The 19686-nt window shown below is 38.6% G+C and overlaps 1 protein-coding gene across 7 annotated transcripts in view; it reads left to right on the top strand.

Annotated features, from left to right (window-relative positions):
* The window catches only part of ptchd1 (patched domain containing 1), a 127024-nt gene that overhangs the window by 42251 nt on the left and 65087 nt on the right, over positions 1 to 19686 (top strand). For all 7 annotated transcript variants that reach the window (XR_010004966.1, XR_010004965.1, XM_062977216.1 and 4 more), the window contains exon 2: positions 12341 to 13001. Coding sequence is in view for 5 of the 7 variants with exons in the window: in XM_062977216.1 (XP_062833286.1) it covers positions 12341 to 13001 (661 nt within the window). In the remaining 2 variants the exon portion in view is untranslated. The remainder of the gene's footprint in view (positions 1 to 12340; positions 13002 to 19686) is intronic.

Genomic DNA, 19686 nt, shown 5'->3' with positions numbered 1-19686 from the left:
AATGTCTAGATGTAATGACAGGAAAAAAATACATAAGAGTAGAAAAAACTTCTCCTTACCTTTATTTTGTAACTACCCATGTCAAATTGCCAGGACAAAATCTGTGTGAACAAAACTATAATCATGCTTTTTGAATGTTTAATTGTTCAAATCATTAACACAATTGTGAGGTCACTAAATGTATGCTACTCTGCCACTTAATTTACAAGTGTGAGTGGGTCTTTTCCTTAAAACAGTGGTTGCCAACCTGTAGTACATGAACCACCAGTGGTCCCCAAGAACTAAAATATGGCACATGGCCTCACTGTTACAGTTGCAATGAGAGTGACTGGTATTGCAAAACCCTCTTATAATGCTGAGGCCATGAGGATGTCGGGAGGGGAGAGGCTGACTACTCACAAAAGGCACGACAACAAGCCTCCTGACTGCTACTTCTCTTCCTCCCTCCCCCTGAGTGAAGCCATTCCATGTGGCCTGGAAGTGGGGTCGCCTTGGTGTCATCGTTTTTAGGCCTGTTCCTGGGGTTATTTTCTGATGATTCAGAAAACTGCATTTGATAGACCACATCAGCTCTAGATTATTAAACATGGTTTTCTGTGGGCGAGCAGATGGTGACTATTGGATGGCTGTGTTCTGTATCAGAAACTAGAGCTGATGTGGCCTATCCAATGCAGTTTTCTGAATCAGCACCCCAAATAACCAAACAAAATCTAAAGTTGACCAAAAACTGATTTGTAACCCTTTTGGTCCTAATGTTGGAGAGTGGTCTCTGGTCAAGTGGTCCCTGGCTAAAAAAAAGTTGGGAACCACTGCCTGAAAGGGTGCTTCTTTTGACTGCTGCCAAATATTTAGTTCAAAAAATTGTGTCACTCGAATGGAACCCTATGTGATTATTTCACATAATAGTCAAACTGTAACCTGTAACCTGTAGTTGAGCCCTATCTGCAGGTAGCTAAATTGTACTTCTTAACTGAAGCCTTAAGCTACTTACTAAAATAATAATCTATCTGAGAATTTATACTTATCTAAAATTACAAAACAGGTATCTTTAAACAAGCTTTTAAAACATTTGCTAAAAAGATGATCTACACCAGTGGTTCTCAACCTTTTGGTAACTACAGACCCCTTTTAAATATCTTTTGTGGCTGTACACCCCCAAGACTTAACTCAAGATTTAAGGCACTAGATTGCATCAAATAATTATTTCAATTTTCTCATGAAGGTTCTTGAAATTTAGAGAAAAGGGGATATAAATTATTATGTTAATGCACGCACTCCTGTTATGATATAATATCTTGATTATAATGATTCAATGTGAATTTAAAATAATGCTATCAACACTAATAATAGTTAATAATTTAATCCTTTGCAGTCACCCTCTGATGACATTGCCCCCCACAGGGGTCGCCGGACCCCTGGTTGAGAACCACTGATTTACACTATTGTCAGATTAACAATGCAAATAAATACCTAAAACAAATAGGGTGGCAGCCTAAAATAAAGTGATGTTCTCCTTCCTTCCTTCCTTCCTTCCTTCCTTCCTTCCTTCCTTCCTTCCTTCCTTCCTTCCTTCCTTCCTAACATGCAGCTTCTGATCTCTGGAGTTGGGCTGAGATCAAAAGCATAACCAATACACTGCCCCTCCGTAGTCACTGAGAAGAGCAAAATATGAGCAATACAAATCTTAACATTATTGGCAATCATCTTCTCTTTCAACATTAGAGAAAAAGACCAGTATGTTAAAAACCTTTTTTTAAAAAAAATCTCATATTAGTCACCAAAAGAGAACAGAGCGCAATGAGCCATTGGCTGGATATCCAGATTTGCTTCTTCGGTTTCCAATTCCCCATCATGAGCAACCTAACTACCATATTTACTCAAGTCTAATGCACCATTGAATCTAATGCGCACCTCCATTTTCAAAACCCTGAAACCCCAAAAAAAGTATTTACCATATTATGTAAATCTCATGCACACCCTCATTTTGGAAAGGTAATTTAGTCAAAAAAAGGTGAGCATTAGAATCGAGTAAATACGATATTAGAAAAATAGAGGAGATTTGGCATAACAATTGTATCTATTACCTTGCCAACACGCATATGCACATAATCTGCGAAGGTGAACTTTTCCTTGTTTTCATCAATGAATATTTTGAAACGTATCTTGGAGGGGGCTACTTCCATTTAATTGAGCGACTGATATCCTTCCAAAAGATAGCATTGTAAAATCCGTGCTGCTGCAGTGTGTTAGTGAGGATGCAGTGTTCTTGTGTCCAAAGTTATTTATACTGAACAAGCTCCTAAATTATGATCAATGACTAAGCAGTGGCAGCCCCTTTTTTTGCCTCTCAGTAGCAAGTTCTTCGTATAGATTAGAATGAAAGCCCATTTAATCTTCTCTTTATAACATTTACTTTCAAAAAAAATCTTTTATTGAGAACAATGATTTAAAATAATAAAACATCTCAGTCACTGTAAGTCCTTCCATTGCACCATTTTCGAATCCTGCATTCACATTTAACAATTCATTGTCGATTAACTATACCCTAATACTTCCTCAATTAAATATCTTTCACTGTCATTAAATGAAAAAGTTTCCTGGGGAATTGCTTTAATATACTGTGTCCAACTGAATTAGCATGTACTGTAGTAATTTAAATTTATTACACCTTTCATGTTTTATATCAGACAAAGAAGACATTGAATTTATTTCCTTTTAAAAATGAGCTGTTGAAACTAAAATAAGGGAAAATTAGATGCAGTTTGCTGCTATTCAGAATGGGAAGAACTTGCACAAGGTGGGGAAGAAATATCCCTCCAGGTCTCAAATCCACTGGGCTTTCCTAATTATAATGAGTCAGCAGTTATTGGCAACTGTTAGCGAGGAGGGATTCTCCAATGTAATAGGCTGTATAATACAGCTAACACACTGAGTGAGAGAATGGCAGCTCTCACAAACACACGTAACTTTGTAAGTCCATCGTCATTTTCCCAGTTTGTGAACTGAAAATCTGTATCCAGTTCCAAACCAGATGCTCAGAACAAAGCAGATAGACATGGACAGTTGCTCTTTCCTCTCCACCCAGTGCATGAACTATTATTATCCATACTTAGGTGAGATTTTTACATGTGTGACACAGTGCTACACAGAAGCTTGCTGGAGGAAAACAAAATAAGTTTGACTTTGGTGAAAATAAGATTATCAGCTGTGACACTGTTTACCTCCTTACACTATTCTTAATTCACCAGGGAGCATAGGTGTGTTGCCAAAGAGAGAAAAATAAGAAAAAGACCCAGATAAGCTGAATAACAGAGCCGCCCCCTACTGATTATTTCTGTCTCTCTTTCAGATTGTAGGAAAGCTTTGTGGCCCTGAGACCAAAATCAGCCCTCTTGAAGGACTGGACAAAATATCTGTCTAGTTCAGTGTTTGGTTGCAACAGTGCACAGCTAGGAGCTTATAAAGTCATGTTTCCTGCCTTCAGTATCTGGAATTCAGCATCATACAGCCTTTGGTCTTGCATATTACATTTAGCAATTGTGCCTAATTTCTATTGATAGATGCCTCATCTCTAACTGTGTCTAAATATTATTAAAGGCAGCTCAGGGTCTATGCATATATTATGTATAAATTCATGCCACAAAACTACTGACAATCACTTCTATTTACAAAAAAAAGCAGCTGAGGGGAATTCATTCTTCCTCATTCATTCATTCATTCCAGACAGGGTCAAAATGTGGGACAAATACGTGGATTAAAAATTTGTGGTACTTGACAGCAAGTCCACAAACACAGAGCTGTCAATCCCAGTCAATGCTCTCCCGCTGTCCTGACAGCTTTGTTTGTAATGGATTTTAGAAATCTGCAAGATGGATAGGGGACATCCGTCAGGAGTTTACTTTTTTTTAAAAAAATTGACTCTCTGAAATGCGCCAGACATCTGAATGTACACACAAGCAAATTTCTTAATATCTCTCCTCACCCTACTGTAAATTCAAGCTCTATTTAATTTCATAAAGATCAGAAGAAAGGAATGGTTGCAAGGTTCTTTTGTGTTTTAAGGCCTGTGTTGAAGGGCCTTCTAAGAAGTCATTTGTCTATTATGCCAATTAATATATGCATATTATTAATTTGCATTCCAACTATGCAAATTCAATAAATAATTAGTGCATTAATCTTCTGAAAAACACCTAGTATAATGTTTAAAATGTTGGACTCTGAACAGACCCACTCAACCTCAAATTTTTGCTTGGCCAGTCAATGTGTGTTTGGCCATCACTGCCTCTCAGCAATTCTACCTCCTGGGTTGTTGAAGTGATAAATAGTTGTGGTGGTGGTGGTGGTGGTGGTGGTGGTGGTGATGATGATAGTAATAGTAGCTTTTGTAGCAATCACAAACAAATTGGCAAAATATCTAAAAGAAAGCACTATGCTAAGAAATACTACTTGGAGCATCCCACATTATCCAATCCTTAGATTCCTTGATAGAATGTGAATGTGAATCCAAAATTTCATTCCCTAACATCTTCTAGACCACCACTTCTTAAATTCTGGGGTCCCCTTAGCTCAATGTTGGGGTCACAAAAATTTGGCATCAGTAAAATGTTTTTGAACACTACTCATTTACACATCTGTTAGTAGCAACGTACAGTGTTTACAGTGGACTCTGCAGAAAATGCTTCAGCTGTATTCCTCAAAAAGGAAAACCAGAATTTAACAAGCCTTGGAAATGCTGATTTATTATCAGTAAATGTTTTATTTTTATACCAATTTTCTGTTCTTGTATACTTGAGGTTACATAGAAATTTCGCAGGTGGAAAAGGGTCACAAAAGGAAAAAAATTAAGAAGCCCTGCTATAGCCTGTGATAACAAATATAATAACAGCCTTCTGTCAAGCACTTTCAGTGCTACTGTATTCACATCAGATTTTGCAAAAAGGAACGGATCCATGAAAATATTACAGGAAGCTCAAGAATGACTGGCATTTGACTCTCCCACCCCATCATCCATTCTTGTCTCCTCTTGGCCATCTTCTTCTGCATTTTGCAATTTCCATCATATTGCACATTGAACTTCTCACTTTCTCTTCATCCCTTTCAATACCATGCCTTGTCTTAACACCTTCACCCTGCCTCCTTCCCTTGCTTCATGCACTCTGCTGCTTAGAATCATAGAATAGTAGAGTTGGAAGAGACCTCATGGGCCATCCAGTCCAACCCCCTGCCAAGAAGAAGGAAATCGCATTCAAAGCACCCCCAATAGATGGCCATCCAGCCTCTGCTTAAAAGCTTCCAAAGAAGGAGCCTCCACCACACTCCAGGGGAGAGAGTTCCACTGCCGAACAGCTTTCACAGTGAGGAAGTTCTTCCTAATGTTCAGGTGAAATCTCCTTTCCTGTAGTTTGAAGCCATTGTTCCGCATCCTAGTCTGCAGGGCAGCAGCAAACAAGCTTGCTCCCTCCTCCCTATGACTTCCCTTCATGTATTTGTACATGGCTATCATGTCTCCTCTCAGCCTTCTCTTCTGCAGGCTAAACATACCCAGTTCTTTAAGCCACTCCTCATAGGGCTTGTTCTTCAGACCCTTGATCATTTTAATCACCTTCCTCTGGACATTTTCCAGCTTGTCAACATCTCCCTTCAATTGCGGTGCCCAGAATTGGACACAATATTCCAGGTGTGGTCTGACCAAGGCAGAATAGAGGGGGAGCATTACTTCCCTGGATCTCGATGCTATACCCCTATTTATGCAGGCCAAAATCCCGTTGGCTTCTTTAGCAGCCGCATCACATTGTTGGCTCATGTTTAACTTGTTGTCCATGAGGACTCCCAAGATTTTTTTCACACGTACTGCTGTCGAGCCAAGCGTCCCCCATTCTGTATCTTTGCATTCCATATTTTCTGCTGAAGTGAAGTATCTTGCATTTGTCCCTGTTGAACTTCATTTTGTTAGTTTTGGCCCATCTCTCTAGTCTGTTACGATCGTATTGAATTCTGCTCCTGTCTTTTGGAATGTTAGCTATCCCTTCTAGTTTGGTGTCATCTGCAAACTTGATGATCGTGCCTTCTAACCCTTCATCTAAGTCGTTAATAATGATGTTGAACAGAACCAGGCCCAGAACTGAACCCTGGAGCACTCCACTCGTCACTTCTTTCCAAGATGAAGAAGATGCATTGGTGAGCACCCTTTGGGTTTGTTCGCTTAGCCAATTGCAGATCCACCTAAACTTAGTTTTGTCTAGCCCACATCTGATTAGTTTGTTTGCCAGAAGGTCATGGGGGACTTTGTTGAAGGCCTTACTGAAATCCAGGTATGCTACATCCACAGCATTCCCTGTATCGACCCAACTCATAACTCTATCGAAAAAAGAGATCAGATTAGTCTGGCATGACTTGTTTTTGGTAAATCCGTGTTGGCTATTGGCAATGACCACATTTGTTTCTAAGTGTTCACAGACCACTTCCTTAATGATCTTTTCCAGAATCTTGCCTGGTATCGACGTGAGGCTGACCAAACAGTAATTGTTTGGATCGTTCTTTTTTCCCTTCTTGAAGATAGGGACCACATTCGCCCTACTCCAATCTGCTGGGACTTCTCCTGTTCTCCAAGAACTCTCGAAGATAATTGCCAGATAATTGGTTCTGAAATAACCTCAGCTAGTTCCTTCAATACTCTTGGATGTAGCTGATCTGGCCCTGGAGACATGAATTTGTTTAGAGAGGCTAGGTGTTCCTGGACAACTTGTTTCCTTATTTGGGATTGGATTTCCCCTAATCCTACATGCATTCCATGTTGCTGAGGTTGAAGATGGCTTTCTTTTTGTGAGAAGACCGAGGCAAAGAAGGCATTAAGTAGTTCTGCCTTTTCCCTGTCCCATGTCACCATCACCCCATCTTCTCGCAGAGGCCCTACTGCCTCCTTGTTCTTCCTTTTTGCTTGCACATTACACCATTGCTACTTTCCACTCCTTTTTTCCTCACTCCAAGCTGTCACACCTCCCTTCCCTCCTTGTCATGGCATCATCTGCTTTCCTTCATTTACCTTATCTTGTGTCAACGTGTCGTGTGCCCTGCTTCATTCTCTTCCAACCTCAGTTGCAAATCCCTTTTTCCTTTGTCTTCTCACTTATCTTGAAGGTGTGGTCAAAGTGATTGAATATGCCATTAAGAACCATAATCTTTCCCAAAAAATCCTTATTTCTGTAGTAGATAAAATCTGCTAGAATTAGTTATTAGATGTGAATCAACACAGCTGCTTGAATTTTTGAACTCTCCTTAGGAATGTAGCTATAGGGACTGTCAAGACTATCTTTAGCTCCACAGTGTACCACTACACCTGTGGTGATACACAATTCCCCCTGTGATTATACCAGCACATTTCTTTATTTAAAAAAAAAAATTTAGTGCATACATGTCAGTAGCATGTCAGTGGAATTGTTCTCATTAACTAGTTTAATTCAATGGCAGCTGTTTAAACAAAGTGTTGGAATTGCAAATGTGGCTGCAGAAATGTTTTTCCTCTGCTTCTCAACATCACAATCATCATGCTATTAATAATCACCATATAATTTTGGAAGGCGTAGATGGTGATAGCAATACCCTAACACTTCTGATTCTGATTCTATGAAAGGCAATAGATATCACTGTGGCTCGGCACTGCTGGGCAGCCACCCAGCCCTTACTGATGCCAGGGCAAGTGATAGAGAACAAGTAGGTCCCTTGTCACAGTCAAAGTCTACCATGATAAAAGTGTTGGAACCAGCCCAACTATCCCCATTGGCCCTAAGTCAGGGAAAAAACTGAATTCTGAGCCAGAGTTCCAGATTCCCCCCCCCCCCCCAGCTTTTTGGTAAAATAAGACAAGGCCATGTTAAGGTGGCCTTGCCCCACATTAGCACGGATCATCCCCCTGCTGCCACTCTGAGCCTAATATAGATCAGCCTATGTGGTCAGTGTAAATTGGATCTATGTTTTGTCAGTCTGCATAGAACAAGACTAGAGTAACATAAAGCAGATTACTTTTAATGGTTTCATTTCATATTAATACTGTATGCCAGAGCAATAGCTCCACAGCCATCTTGTCTTGTCTCTTTCTTTTAAAGTTGTCCTGTACTGGCTTACTTCCTATACCAGCCCATCCTGAACTCTGAAGGAGTTTGTGTGACCAAGGCCAGTTCTACACAGGCCTTTAACCCATGCCCAATCAGGTTTAAGAAACTTGATTGGGCATGGGTTAAAGTCCGCACACCTCCCCCAAAACCTGCGCTTTCCTGGGTGGGGTATGTGTCTAGATGCCCTTCTGGCAGGGCACCCAGACTCCAAACAACACCCCCCCCCCCGAAAAGGGCTAAATATTAAAAAAATACTCACCTGGCTGCCAATAAACTGCTATCAGAGTCTTCCGGTAGAAAGGGGGGTGAGGAGTCATTTTCCTCCTCACTTTGGCATGGGTTCTAGTCCCCACCTCCAACCTAAACCTGGGCTTTTATGCTGGGGGCAGGTGGCTATATGCCATCCCAAGTTAAATTGGGGTGACATGAAGCCACCCCAGAGCCCCTGATTTACCTCCTAAAACTTACTTTAAAAGATCCCTGGCCAAAATGATACCTGAGGAGATGGGAGTGGATGAGGAGGAAAGTCCTTCCTCACCACCACCCCCCCCCTTCTCCTTACACATCATTTTCTCATGCCAGGAAGACACAAGGGGAGGCTTCATGGCAGCCAGGGACCTTTTTAGTAAGTTTTATGTGGTCTGTCAGTGGTTGGGGTAGGGGGTAGGTGCCCTCCCTCACCTTTGGGCGCCAGGATCAGGGGTTCATTTACACTGTAGAATTAATGCAGCTTGACACCATTTTAACCGCCATGGCCCAATACTGTGGACTGCTAGGATTTGTAGATTATTGAGGCACCTACACTCTTTGGCAGAGAAGGCTAAAGACTGTGTTAAAACAATAGCTCCCATTATTCCATAGCATTGAGCCATTAAAGTTAAAGTGGTCTTAAGCTGCATTAATTCAACAGTATAGATACAACTAGGGAACCTTCTGGACCAAGATCTGATGCTAAGTTCCAATGAAATGGCATATGCACTGGTAGCATCTGAAACAAAAAAAAAAGCATGCAGAGGAAAACATTTGCATGCAATAGTGGCAATTCCTGCTGATCAGAAAAGGCACAGCTCTTTGTGTTCAGATGGCTCTTTGCAATCATCATCCTCAAAAGGACATAAATAAGTTTTATAATGCAAACAACTCCCCTAGGGTGTTTACGAGCTTATTAGCTGAGTTAAATGGGGGCATGTTCTTCAACTTCAACAAAAGGGAAAAAGTAAGGTTATATTTATCATTTCCAACTTTTGTAGATTAGTTTTGTAACCTAAGGCAAAACCAGTTTATCCAAATTCTTTTCAATCTCAGGTTAAAGTGGTAAGATTTTTCCCTCTAAAAATTGAGGAAGTTGAAGGCTGGCTGGGGAGGGGAAGAGTAAAAAAAGAATTCTTACCAGAAAATGGGGAAAAGATTAATAAATTCTGACTTCTCATTTTGTACTTCCACTCTGAGAAGGAAAAATGCATTGTGTATTGCTCAGCACATACAATTGTATTGTTGAGTATATTTATGGAATGTAAACATATAAATGCTTTATTTTCTTTTAATCAAACAATAATTACAAAGGATGTAGTTCCAGTGTAGCAGCTTGCTGTCACACTTAAAATATCTAGGGATACCTTTATTTTAATGGTGTTGGGAAGATATGGGGGGGGGGGGGGGGGGGAGTGAGAGAGAGACTTGAAAGTGGAAAGTGTCAATATTGTAGTAATTACAAACACATACATTTTTGTTATCTGGACTTAAAAATAAGTAACCTTTCTTTATTATAAGCTCTATATAGAAACAGAGGAAATATTGTGAACACTGTATACTTGTATATAGTGTATAAAATAGTGTTGTATATACCAAACATTATGCTTCCACATTCACAATGTTTCCAACATTTTTGGACAAAAAATAAGTTGGCTTTGTTTCCAATCTAACACTATTAAGGACTATTAGTAAACTTTGGTTATTGAGTTAAATGTTATTATAACACCAACACATTCTTAAGTATCATAGAAGACAAAATTAATCATTTCAAATCTAGAGAATATGGTTTTTAATCATAAATAATTCATATCTTCTCAAATACAACATTCTCATGTTTCTTTCTCTAATCAGAAGCAGTCTCTGAAATACTAATTCAGAACAAGCCGCCCCCTGTATACCTCAGAGTCCTGAAGGTTTGCATCAATAGGAACACTCTTCCCTTCTGTTCTACACTTTAACTAGATTTTTTTTGTTTGCTGTACATTTACAAATAGAAATCAGTTGCCATCTTGACCCCTGCAAGATATGCCATGATTCCTTTCAGATGCCCATGGGCCACAAAGCCTCCCTCATCCTGGACTTTCCTGCCACCCTTAGTCTGTTACCTTAAAAGCTCTGCCATCTTTAAACCTCCAACCTTCCTTCACCTGTAGTTTATTTTAAAGGTTTACATCTCACCTTTCCATAGAACAAAGTAGTTTCCAACAAAATGAATATCAATTGCAGGTACAAAACAGCAGTTCAAGAAGATAGTCTCATAAACCAATGTCACTGCAGAGTGCAATTTGTGACATCTGAAAAGTCCACTTAGCTTCCACAGACCTTTTGCCAGAGATTCATTTCACATCCTCATCAGCTCTTCTCTGCTGCAGGAGAGAGGGAAAACATTGTGTTCAGGCATTTCTTACAGACATGGGCAGAAGATAATCATGTACAGGCAGTTCCCATCCCAAGTTATGAACAAGATAGGTTCTTTAGGTTTGTTTTTAAGTTGAATTTGTTTGTAAATTGGAACAGGGTACACTTGAAAAGTATAACTTCAACCAGATATATATATATATATATATATATATATAGAGAGAGAGAGAGAGAGAGAGAGAGAGAGAGAGAGAGAGAGAGAGAGAGAGAGAGAGAGAAGGGGGGAGGGAGGGAGGGAGGGAGGGAGGAGGGGAGGGAGGGAGGAGGGGAGGGAGGGAAAGAGAAAGCATTGAATAGCATAGGGAAGTGTTACCATCCCTGTGCTGCTTGTTTTGCTGTCTGTGCCCCCGTTCAGAAGATTTCACCTCACTTTCTGTACCTGTGAAATTGGATATTGAAAAATTTGGCTCGTTGTGGAAACAAGGATTGGTGAGAAAGCTTCAGTGGAGACATCTTTTCCCCATGATAACTCTTTCAAGGGGTGAATTTCCCTTCCAAGGGGTAGATTTGTCTCACTTTCCATTGTCTCATCCCCATTCTTGATTTAGTCATTTGTAAATCAAATGTTTGAAACTCAGTAACTGCCTGTATTCTGCTGGTAGAGATCATGATGAGTTGCAGTTGACTGACAGGTGTTTCTTACTTGCAGTTTTCTAACAACAGCAGTAATTTTAAAAAAAATCACGTTGCTGGAAAAGAATAATGGAAAAGAATACCATTAAACAAATAACAGAATTCACTGATGTGCATCTGATGATGGAAGTGGAGGTTTTCCAAAGGATACAGAATGTGATCACTCTTCCACACTTCATTTTCCCTTCAATTCCTCAAAATCCAAGGATTGGGATACCAGCTAGAGCCAGTTTTGAAAAGTGAGGAGCCCATCACAAGTGATGAGAGTTCTGCTGCACAAATCAGTCAGATTCCACTGTGGTGTTGGCATCATCCTTAAGAGTGGGATTCTGTGCAAAACCACTTACAGGTTTCGGTCTGGTACTAATCATTACTTCTTTTGCAAAACATTGCTTAGAACATCCCACTTTATGAATACTTTATGTCAATTTTCCTAAGGCAATATTCTCTACCATTTCAGAATCACTGTAGTAATACAACTATTCAAAATGGCATGGAGAGATTATTTCTTTATTGTTGTTTTTTAAGATTATTTTTACTCAGTTACTACAAAATTGCTGTTTGATCCACTACATTCTCTTTTGCTTTTAGTAGATGGATAAGTTGTAAATCCAAACAAAGTTGTTTATATAAGATTTGAGGTGAAAAGAAATGCAGAGCAAGCAACTGAGGCATACATTGTTTCTTTTTGCTAGAATCTAATTGAGGTATGGTAGTGGTGTTGGAATTGATAACAATAGTTTAATGCATGTTTGCCATTTTCAGCAGGTACTTGTGATTACTACTGCCATTATGAAATACCTTCTTGCTTAGTTAGATAAGAAAAACGAGACTGTGTTGATAAAGCTACTGCTACAGTTCTGTTAGCTATAATACAAGATTACCAGATGATAAATAATGTGTGTGCTTTTTTCTCTCCCTTGTAGTTGCACTCTGCTGTGACCAGGATCCAAGTACAAAGACCAGGTTTCAATTACACATTTGCCCATATCTGCATCCTAAATAATGACAAGTCTTGCATAGTGGATGATATTGTGCACATCCTGAAGGAACTGAAGGCTGCTCGCATGTCTAATCAAACAAATTTTGCCATCACATACCCAATCACGCACTTAAAGGATGGCAGGGAAGTGTACAATGGACACCAACTTGGCGGTGTCACCGTCCACAGCAAAGACCGGGTGAAGTCTGCTGAAGCCATTCAACTCACATATTACTTGCAGGCAATCAACTCCCTGAATGATATGGTGGCAGAAAAATGGGAATCCAACTTCTGTGACACTGTTGAACTTTTCCAGAAATCCAACCGGAATGTCACGATGTATCCTTTCACTTCATCATCTCTTCAAGAAGATTTCCAGAAGACAAGCATAGTGTCAGAACGCTACCTGACCACAAGCTTGGTCCTTGTGGTAACGTTGGCCATGCTTTGTTGTTCCATGCAAGACTGTGTCCGCAGCAAACCCTGGCTTGGTCTCCTTGGGTTGTTAACTGTGAGTTTGGCCACTCTCACTGCAGCTGGAATCATTAATCTGACTGGTGGGAAATACAATTCTACCTTCCTGGGAATTCCCTTCATCGTATTAGGTAACTATATCTTATTCTGTTTTGTTGTTGAGCCTATCTGTATGAAGTAATTATCTGTCTCAAGCTATTTTTTCAAACCAAGGCTGCCAAAAGCAATGCAAAGTACAGGGCAACATGAGAATCCAGGCCATTTGGATGGGCTACAATTAGTTTATTCTTTCATATTCAGAATTGCTGGACCTGACTTGTGCTATGCTTGCAGCCAACAAATTCTCAGAATGCCACTCAGCCTTCCTACATTCTCTCTCACTATGTAATGAATATCAGTCCACATATTACACAGAATACTTAGATTATCATTTATTCTTTATTCATTTGCTCCTTGCTACTAGAATAAGGCATGGTTTTCAGGTGTTTTCCCCCTAAATCAGATGCAAAAGTATCTGGCTCTAAAACGGAATAGAAGATATAAGTAGCAGGTATCTGCTTCAATGTCTCTGTCTCTTAAAACTGTTTCTCTGGAGTAAATATTTCACAATAGGAAGATCCTCTGAGTGAATTTTCTATACTGATCTGCAGATACCATCTAGATAAATTCATTTTCATGATCTACAATTAAACTAAATTGGATTGCTAATTCTACCCATATACATTTATGAATTAACATGTGCAAAATATATTAACTTCCCAAGAGGTCAGGGAGAAGGGTAGTGATGTTTCTTATCAATGAATCTAAAAAGACACAAAGTATTTTGAAGATCTGAGTCTATTAATTTTCGAAGTTGTTTCCCTGTTAATCTGTTTCACCTCAGAAAAAGAAAAGAAATCTTATGGCTCCTTTAACTAATTAATTTTAGCATAAAGATTTATAGATTACAATCTATTTCTCAGATGCAATGTCGTTGATGATTGCATCTTTAAAAATTCAATTGTGATCCCTGAAAGTGCATGCTAAAATAAATGTGCAAGTGTTATAGGTGCCACAAGAGATCTTTTTCTCCAATTCTACAAGTGCATCTTTGTAAGTAGAGGATTTTTTTACATAAGAGTGGAGGTTGGGATGAAAGAATCTTCTGAAATTCCCTCAATTATTATTTTAGAAAGCCCTTAGTTTGATTTTGCTTTATTCATAAGTGCTAGTGGGGAAACACAACTGCACACTACTGATACCTCCTTGCTAACAGCATTACAGAATATTCAGTACAGTGATTTGATAAAGGTTTAGCAGCCTGAAATTTAATTTATAATGCTTGCTTATGTTTTAGCATAAGTGAGCTCATATTGCTTCATCACATCTTGTAGCTGTGTTTTACATTTCTCAGGTGGGTTTCTTGATTTGGTCCAAAAATTAATTCAGACTGAATATTAGTTTTGCAAATATGTGCACATGATATGTGTGCTTGTCTTTTACATTTTTAACTAAAAGGTAGTACAAAATATGAACCCATATGTCACACCAGCTCTTTTTTGACAAAGGAGATTTAGTAGAAAGTAAGGCAATCAGGACTACAGAGGCTATTGTTTTATCCTATTTCAAAATGGCATCCAAAATGCCAAGATAAATACCATACCGTATAAAGGCAATGTACTAATTTGTTGCCAGGAATTTGTTGTCAGGAAACTAGTTTGTTGTGAATTTGTCTGTATACAATGTGATAATGCCTTGATCATAATGGAACAATTTATATCAAACATATCCTCCCACATGCACAATCTATGTTACAGGAATAAAAATATTGGCGGTAGGAATTTAATTTACAAATCTACCCATAGAATATGCCACATGAAGTAATTTTTCTAAATGGTGTCAGGGGAAAAATGATCAAGATACTTGGGGACAATCTTTCAAATTGTTAATTGGTTTCCAATGAATACAGTGTAATCCTTACTTTCTCGTGGGTTAAAATTAACCTTGGCAAATCTTGCAATTCTGAGTATGCCATTGTTCACAGCAGATACAGTCTTTTTTTTTTTTGTTCCCTCAAGGAACGAATTTCAAGCAAGCAATTCAATTCAAAATAATTGTCATAATAAAACCACCCAGTTCATTTGAATCCTTCCAATGGCTTGCATGGTTTAATAAAAACTGACAAAGACTAGACTGCAGAGTGAAGGGACAGTGTGTAGCAAGTTCTTAAGAAGCTTTAATTAGAATCAGTTCTGCCTGGGAGAAGGCTTTATCTCTTTACAAAATAAAATATTTGATACTAGGTATCAATAATGTAGATGTTCACTAGGGACAAGAAAATTGTCTATTTCAAAGCAGTAGAAAGTGTTCAAACCCATCACATTCTTATTCAAACAGCCCTATTATCCAGGAGCCCTGTGTGATTTTTTCCTAATCGGTGGTTTGCCTCAACATTCCAACATACTAATTTCCTAATTGCCAAGAATGTATTTTAAAATTTCCCATTTAATGTTTTCTTTTGACTAAACACACCCTTCACATTCTACATAGAAGTACAGTAGAGTCTCACTTATCCAAGACTCGCTTATCCAAGGTTATGGATTATCCAATGCATTTATATCGTGATATTTTGATGCTAAATTCATAAATACAGTAATTACAACATGAACTACTTTTTCTGTCAAATTTGTTGTATAACATGATGTTTTGGTGCTTAATTTGTAAAATCATAACCTAATTTGATGTTTAATAGGCTTTTCTTTAATCCCTCCTTATTTTCTAAGATATTCGCTTATCCAAGGTTCTGCCGGCCTGTTTAACTTGGATAAGTGAGACTCTACTGTAATACTACTTTTCTAGTATCATGTGATTTTGCAGTTAGAATGGTTTACATCACCATATGCACATGCATACACTAAACAACCCCTCCATGCACACACCAGAGCCTATTGACACTTCGCAATTATAACGCTATGATCCCACTTCAATTGCCATGGCAATATCCTATGGAATCCTGGGTTCTGCAGTATAATGAAGCACAACAGGTATCTGACAAAGTATTTTTCATACCCCTCCTTAAACTGCAATATCCAGGGCCCATAGAGTATTATTGTAACAGGAAAAGTGAAATATAGCATCATAATTGTGTAATGTGAATGGGCCATAAATGAGTGTCTGAACAGGGAGTAGGACTATTACCAACTAGTCTCATTCTTGGCAGTGTGCATACTAATTTTCCATGCTTCCTGGAATATGTGCAACTGATGAGAACATCTCTGGTATGGGATTCCTCTAATGATCTAGTACCCAGCAAGATCCATGTTCATGTGGATGTCTTCCATACAGCTGCATAGACAGACTCCCACACAGCAGATGTTCATGCTGGATTTGGACATAGACTTCAGAGGTGGGGCAAGGCAACAAACACAACATCAGCAACAGGGCAAGGAACATCAAAGGAACATATCAAACTTCCTTATAAAGGGAACTAATGATTTGACCCCCCACTAGTTGTTGGTTTGGCAGACTATTATAGTATTGAGCTTGTAGGTAATTTATAAATCTAAATATAAATTTATATGAATGGGACAGAGGTCATTGAAGTACAGGGTTGAGCATTCATTATGCAGAATTCTGCAATCTGAAATATTCAAAATCCAAAATTGTCCACACGAGTGATTGAAATAGTGACACCTTTGCATTTTAATAGCATGATATTGTACTGTATAAGACTATCTTCAGGCTATGTGTATAAAATGGTTATGAAACATGAATGAATTTTGTGTTTAGACTTGAGTCCATTTCCAAGATATCCCATTATGTATGTATATGCAAATACTGATATTCCAAAATTTGAAAAAATACAAAATACAAAACACTTCTTGTCCTAAGCATTCTGGATAAGGGATACTCAACCTGTATTTCAGGGAAAGGAAAAAATAGCGAGGGATATTATAAGGCTGAGCTTGTTTCATTTGGCACCAAAGTCACAAAAAGTACAACAGGAGAGGGTGGATGATGACAGTGGAGTACACACTGAAAGATTGATGAGAGAATAACTTGAACATTCAGCATTTTCCAAGCATCATTACATACTCTACCAAACCATTTTAACATGCAACCCCCCCCCCCCTGCCAAATCACACTGAATACACTACTGGGGCTGGAAAGTGACAAATGCTTTTGTGGTTATTTGGAACCAACAAGGGCAGTCATTGCCTTTCTTTCCCTGATCTTCACCTTGCTGTTTTACATAGATGGAGAAATTGGCAAGTAACTTATCAAATTTTGGAATCACACTATCTTTGTCTGTCCTAGTCCAAACTGCTGAGAATTTCCATGAGTGTTTAGATTCTTATTTAGTCTCCTTCAATTCAGATATCTCTTAAATCTAAATATGACCAATTTTGGTTCTACGTTCAAGATTTGGCCATGTCCAAAGCATGTTTCTGGTCCATCTCAAGCCAAAGGAAAAGACCAACTCGTTCTCTCAGTGTGATATAAGCAGGCTGTTGCTTACCACAAGTAGAGTAGAGATCAGTAGTCTTAATTTCTAAATGTCTAGTCTTCTGTCAGAAATCTCTTTTTCTACTCCAACTTCGAGAAATGTAAAAACAAGATAACAAAAATTGAAAAGCCAGCATAGAGCTCTCATACTATGTCCTTTTACCATATTGTGTTAATATATTCGTGCAGAAGGAAAAATATGCTTTATATCAAGGGTCCTCAAACTTTTTAATCCGAGGGCCGGTCCACAATCCTTCAGACTGTTGAGGGGCCGAATTATCATTTGAAAAAAACCCCCGAACAAATTCCTATGCACACTGCATATGTCTTATTTGTAGTGCAAAAACAACAACAACAACGAAAGAACAATACAATATTTAAAAATAAAAACAATTTTAACCAACTCAAACCGATCAGGATTTCAATGGGAAGTGTGGACCTGCTTCTGGCCAACAAGATAGTCAAGTTATTTAGGATTATTGTTGTTGTGTGCCTTCAAGTCATTTCAAATTTTGGGCGAGCCTAAGTCAAAAAATTATTTATTTATTACAGTAGAGTCTCACTTATCCAAGCTAAACAGGCCGGCAGAAGCTTGGATTAGCGAATATCTTGGATAATAAGGAGGGATTAAGGAAAAGCCTATTAAACATCAAATTAGGTTATGATTTTACAAATTAAGCACCAAAACTTCATGTTATACAACAAATTTGACAGAAAAAGTAGATCAATACACTGTAATGTTATGTTGTAATTACTGTATTCACGAATTTAGCACCAAAATATCACGATATATTGAAAACATTGACTACAAAAATGGCTTGGATTATCCAGAGGCTTGGATAAGCGAGGCTTGGATTAGTGAGACTCTACTGTACTTATTTATTTATTTACTACATTTATATCCTGTCCTTCTCACCCCGAAGGGGACTCAGAGCGGCTTACAATTTATATCTATATACAATATATTATATTAGTAGCATAGAACAATATTAGCATTATATATTACTATATTGAATTATACCACTATACTGTAATATTATTACTAATATTACATGTAATATATAATATATAATTAATATTATTATATGGTATTATTATTAGTATTACATTGTATTACATTATAATATTACTATCAATATTATATGTATATACAATATTATATTATTAAAACTGATATAAAATATTATATTATAAAACTGAGGCCAAGGGCCAGGTAAATGACCTTGGAGGGCCGCATCCGGCCCCCGGGCCTTAGTTTGGGGACCCCTGCTTTATATGATATAAAATCACAGAATAGAAAGAGACCATAAGAGCCATCCATCCAGTCCAATCCCATTCTTCCATGCAGTAACACAAAATCAGAGCACTCCTGACAGATGGCTATCCAGCCTCTGCTTTAAAAAAACCTAGAGAATGAGACTTCACCGGACCCCGAGGAAGCTGCATATTTTAGTGCTGAACATCTCTTACCATTAGGATGGTGTTTTTTCCCCTAATGTTTAGGTGGAATCTCTTTTCCAGAAGTTTGAACCATTGCTCTATGTCCAACAGCCTCATCACACTAGAGCATGTGTCTACCTTAAATCTGGTTTCTGCCTCCTCAGAATTGTCGGGCTTGTAGTTTAGGGAGGGGCCTTTAAACTGTTCAGCCAGAAGGATTCTGGGCCTCACTAAACTTAACGAGGCCCAGATTCTGTCTGTCTTAGCAGTTTAAAGGCTCCTCCCTAAACTATAAGTCCCATAAGGGAGGCAGAAACCGGATTTAAAGTGGATCCATTCTCTAGTGTGATGATGTCCCTAATCTCTAGAACAACAGAAAACAAGCTTACTGGCATTTGACAGTGTAAGGTCCACATTCATCATCCAGCAGTATAATGTTGCAGCAATCATTTTATGACTCCCTCCATTAGCCGTATTTGCCAGTGTTGCCGCAGCTGTGTTAAGAAGAGCACTGCAAAGTTTAAGAAACACCATGTGCACACAATGGGTACAAATCCAATTTCCCCTCTTCCCTTCTAGGCTTTCTAGGCTGCAGGAGGAGTCAAGTCAATGGTGCAAGACATTGCTCTGCACCATACAGAGCCACAGCTGCTGCAAAATTTTAGCAGCAACTGCAACAGTTACATGGTCTCCAGAAATGGCTATTTAGTAGAAATTGTGCTGGTCTGGTCCTGATTGGGCTATGTTCACTATAGTCCTCTGTTCCTAGGGACATTTCCTGAACGGTTTCCCCTTTCAGTGTATCTGAGAATTTCAGTTTGTTCCACAACAAGCAGGTTCAGGGAATCAAGCATGCATGTTTTAAAACAAACCAGGAAAATAAATACAGTA

The sequence above is a fragment of the Anolis carolinensis genome, chromosome 3 (genome assembly GCF_035594765.1).
Source record: "Anolis carolinensis isolate JA03-04 chromosome 3, rAnoCar3.1.pri, whole genome shotgun sequence".
In the NCBI taxonomy this organism is placed as follows: Eukaryota; Metazoa; Chordata; class Lepidosauria; order Squamata; family Dactyloidae; genus Anolis; species Anolis carolinensis.
This window is presented reverse-complemented; position numbering and strand designations above follow the sequence as displayed.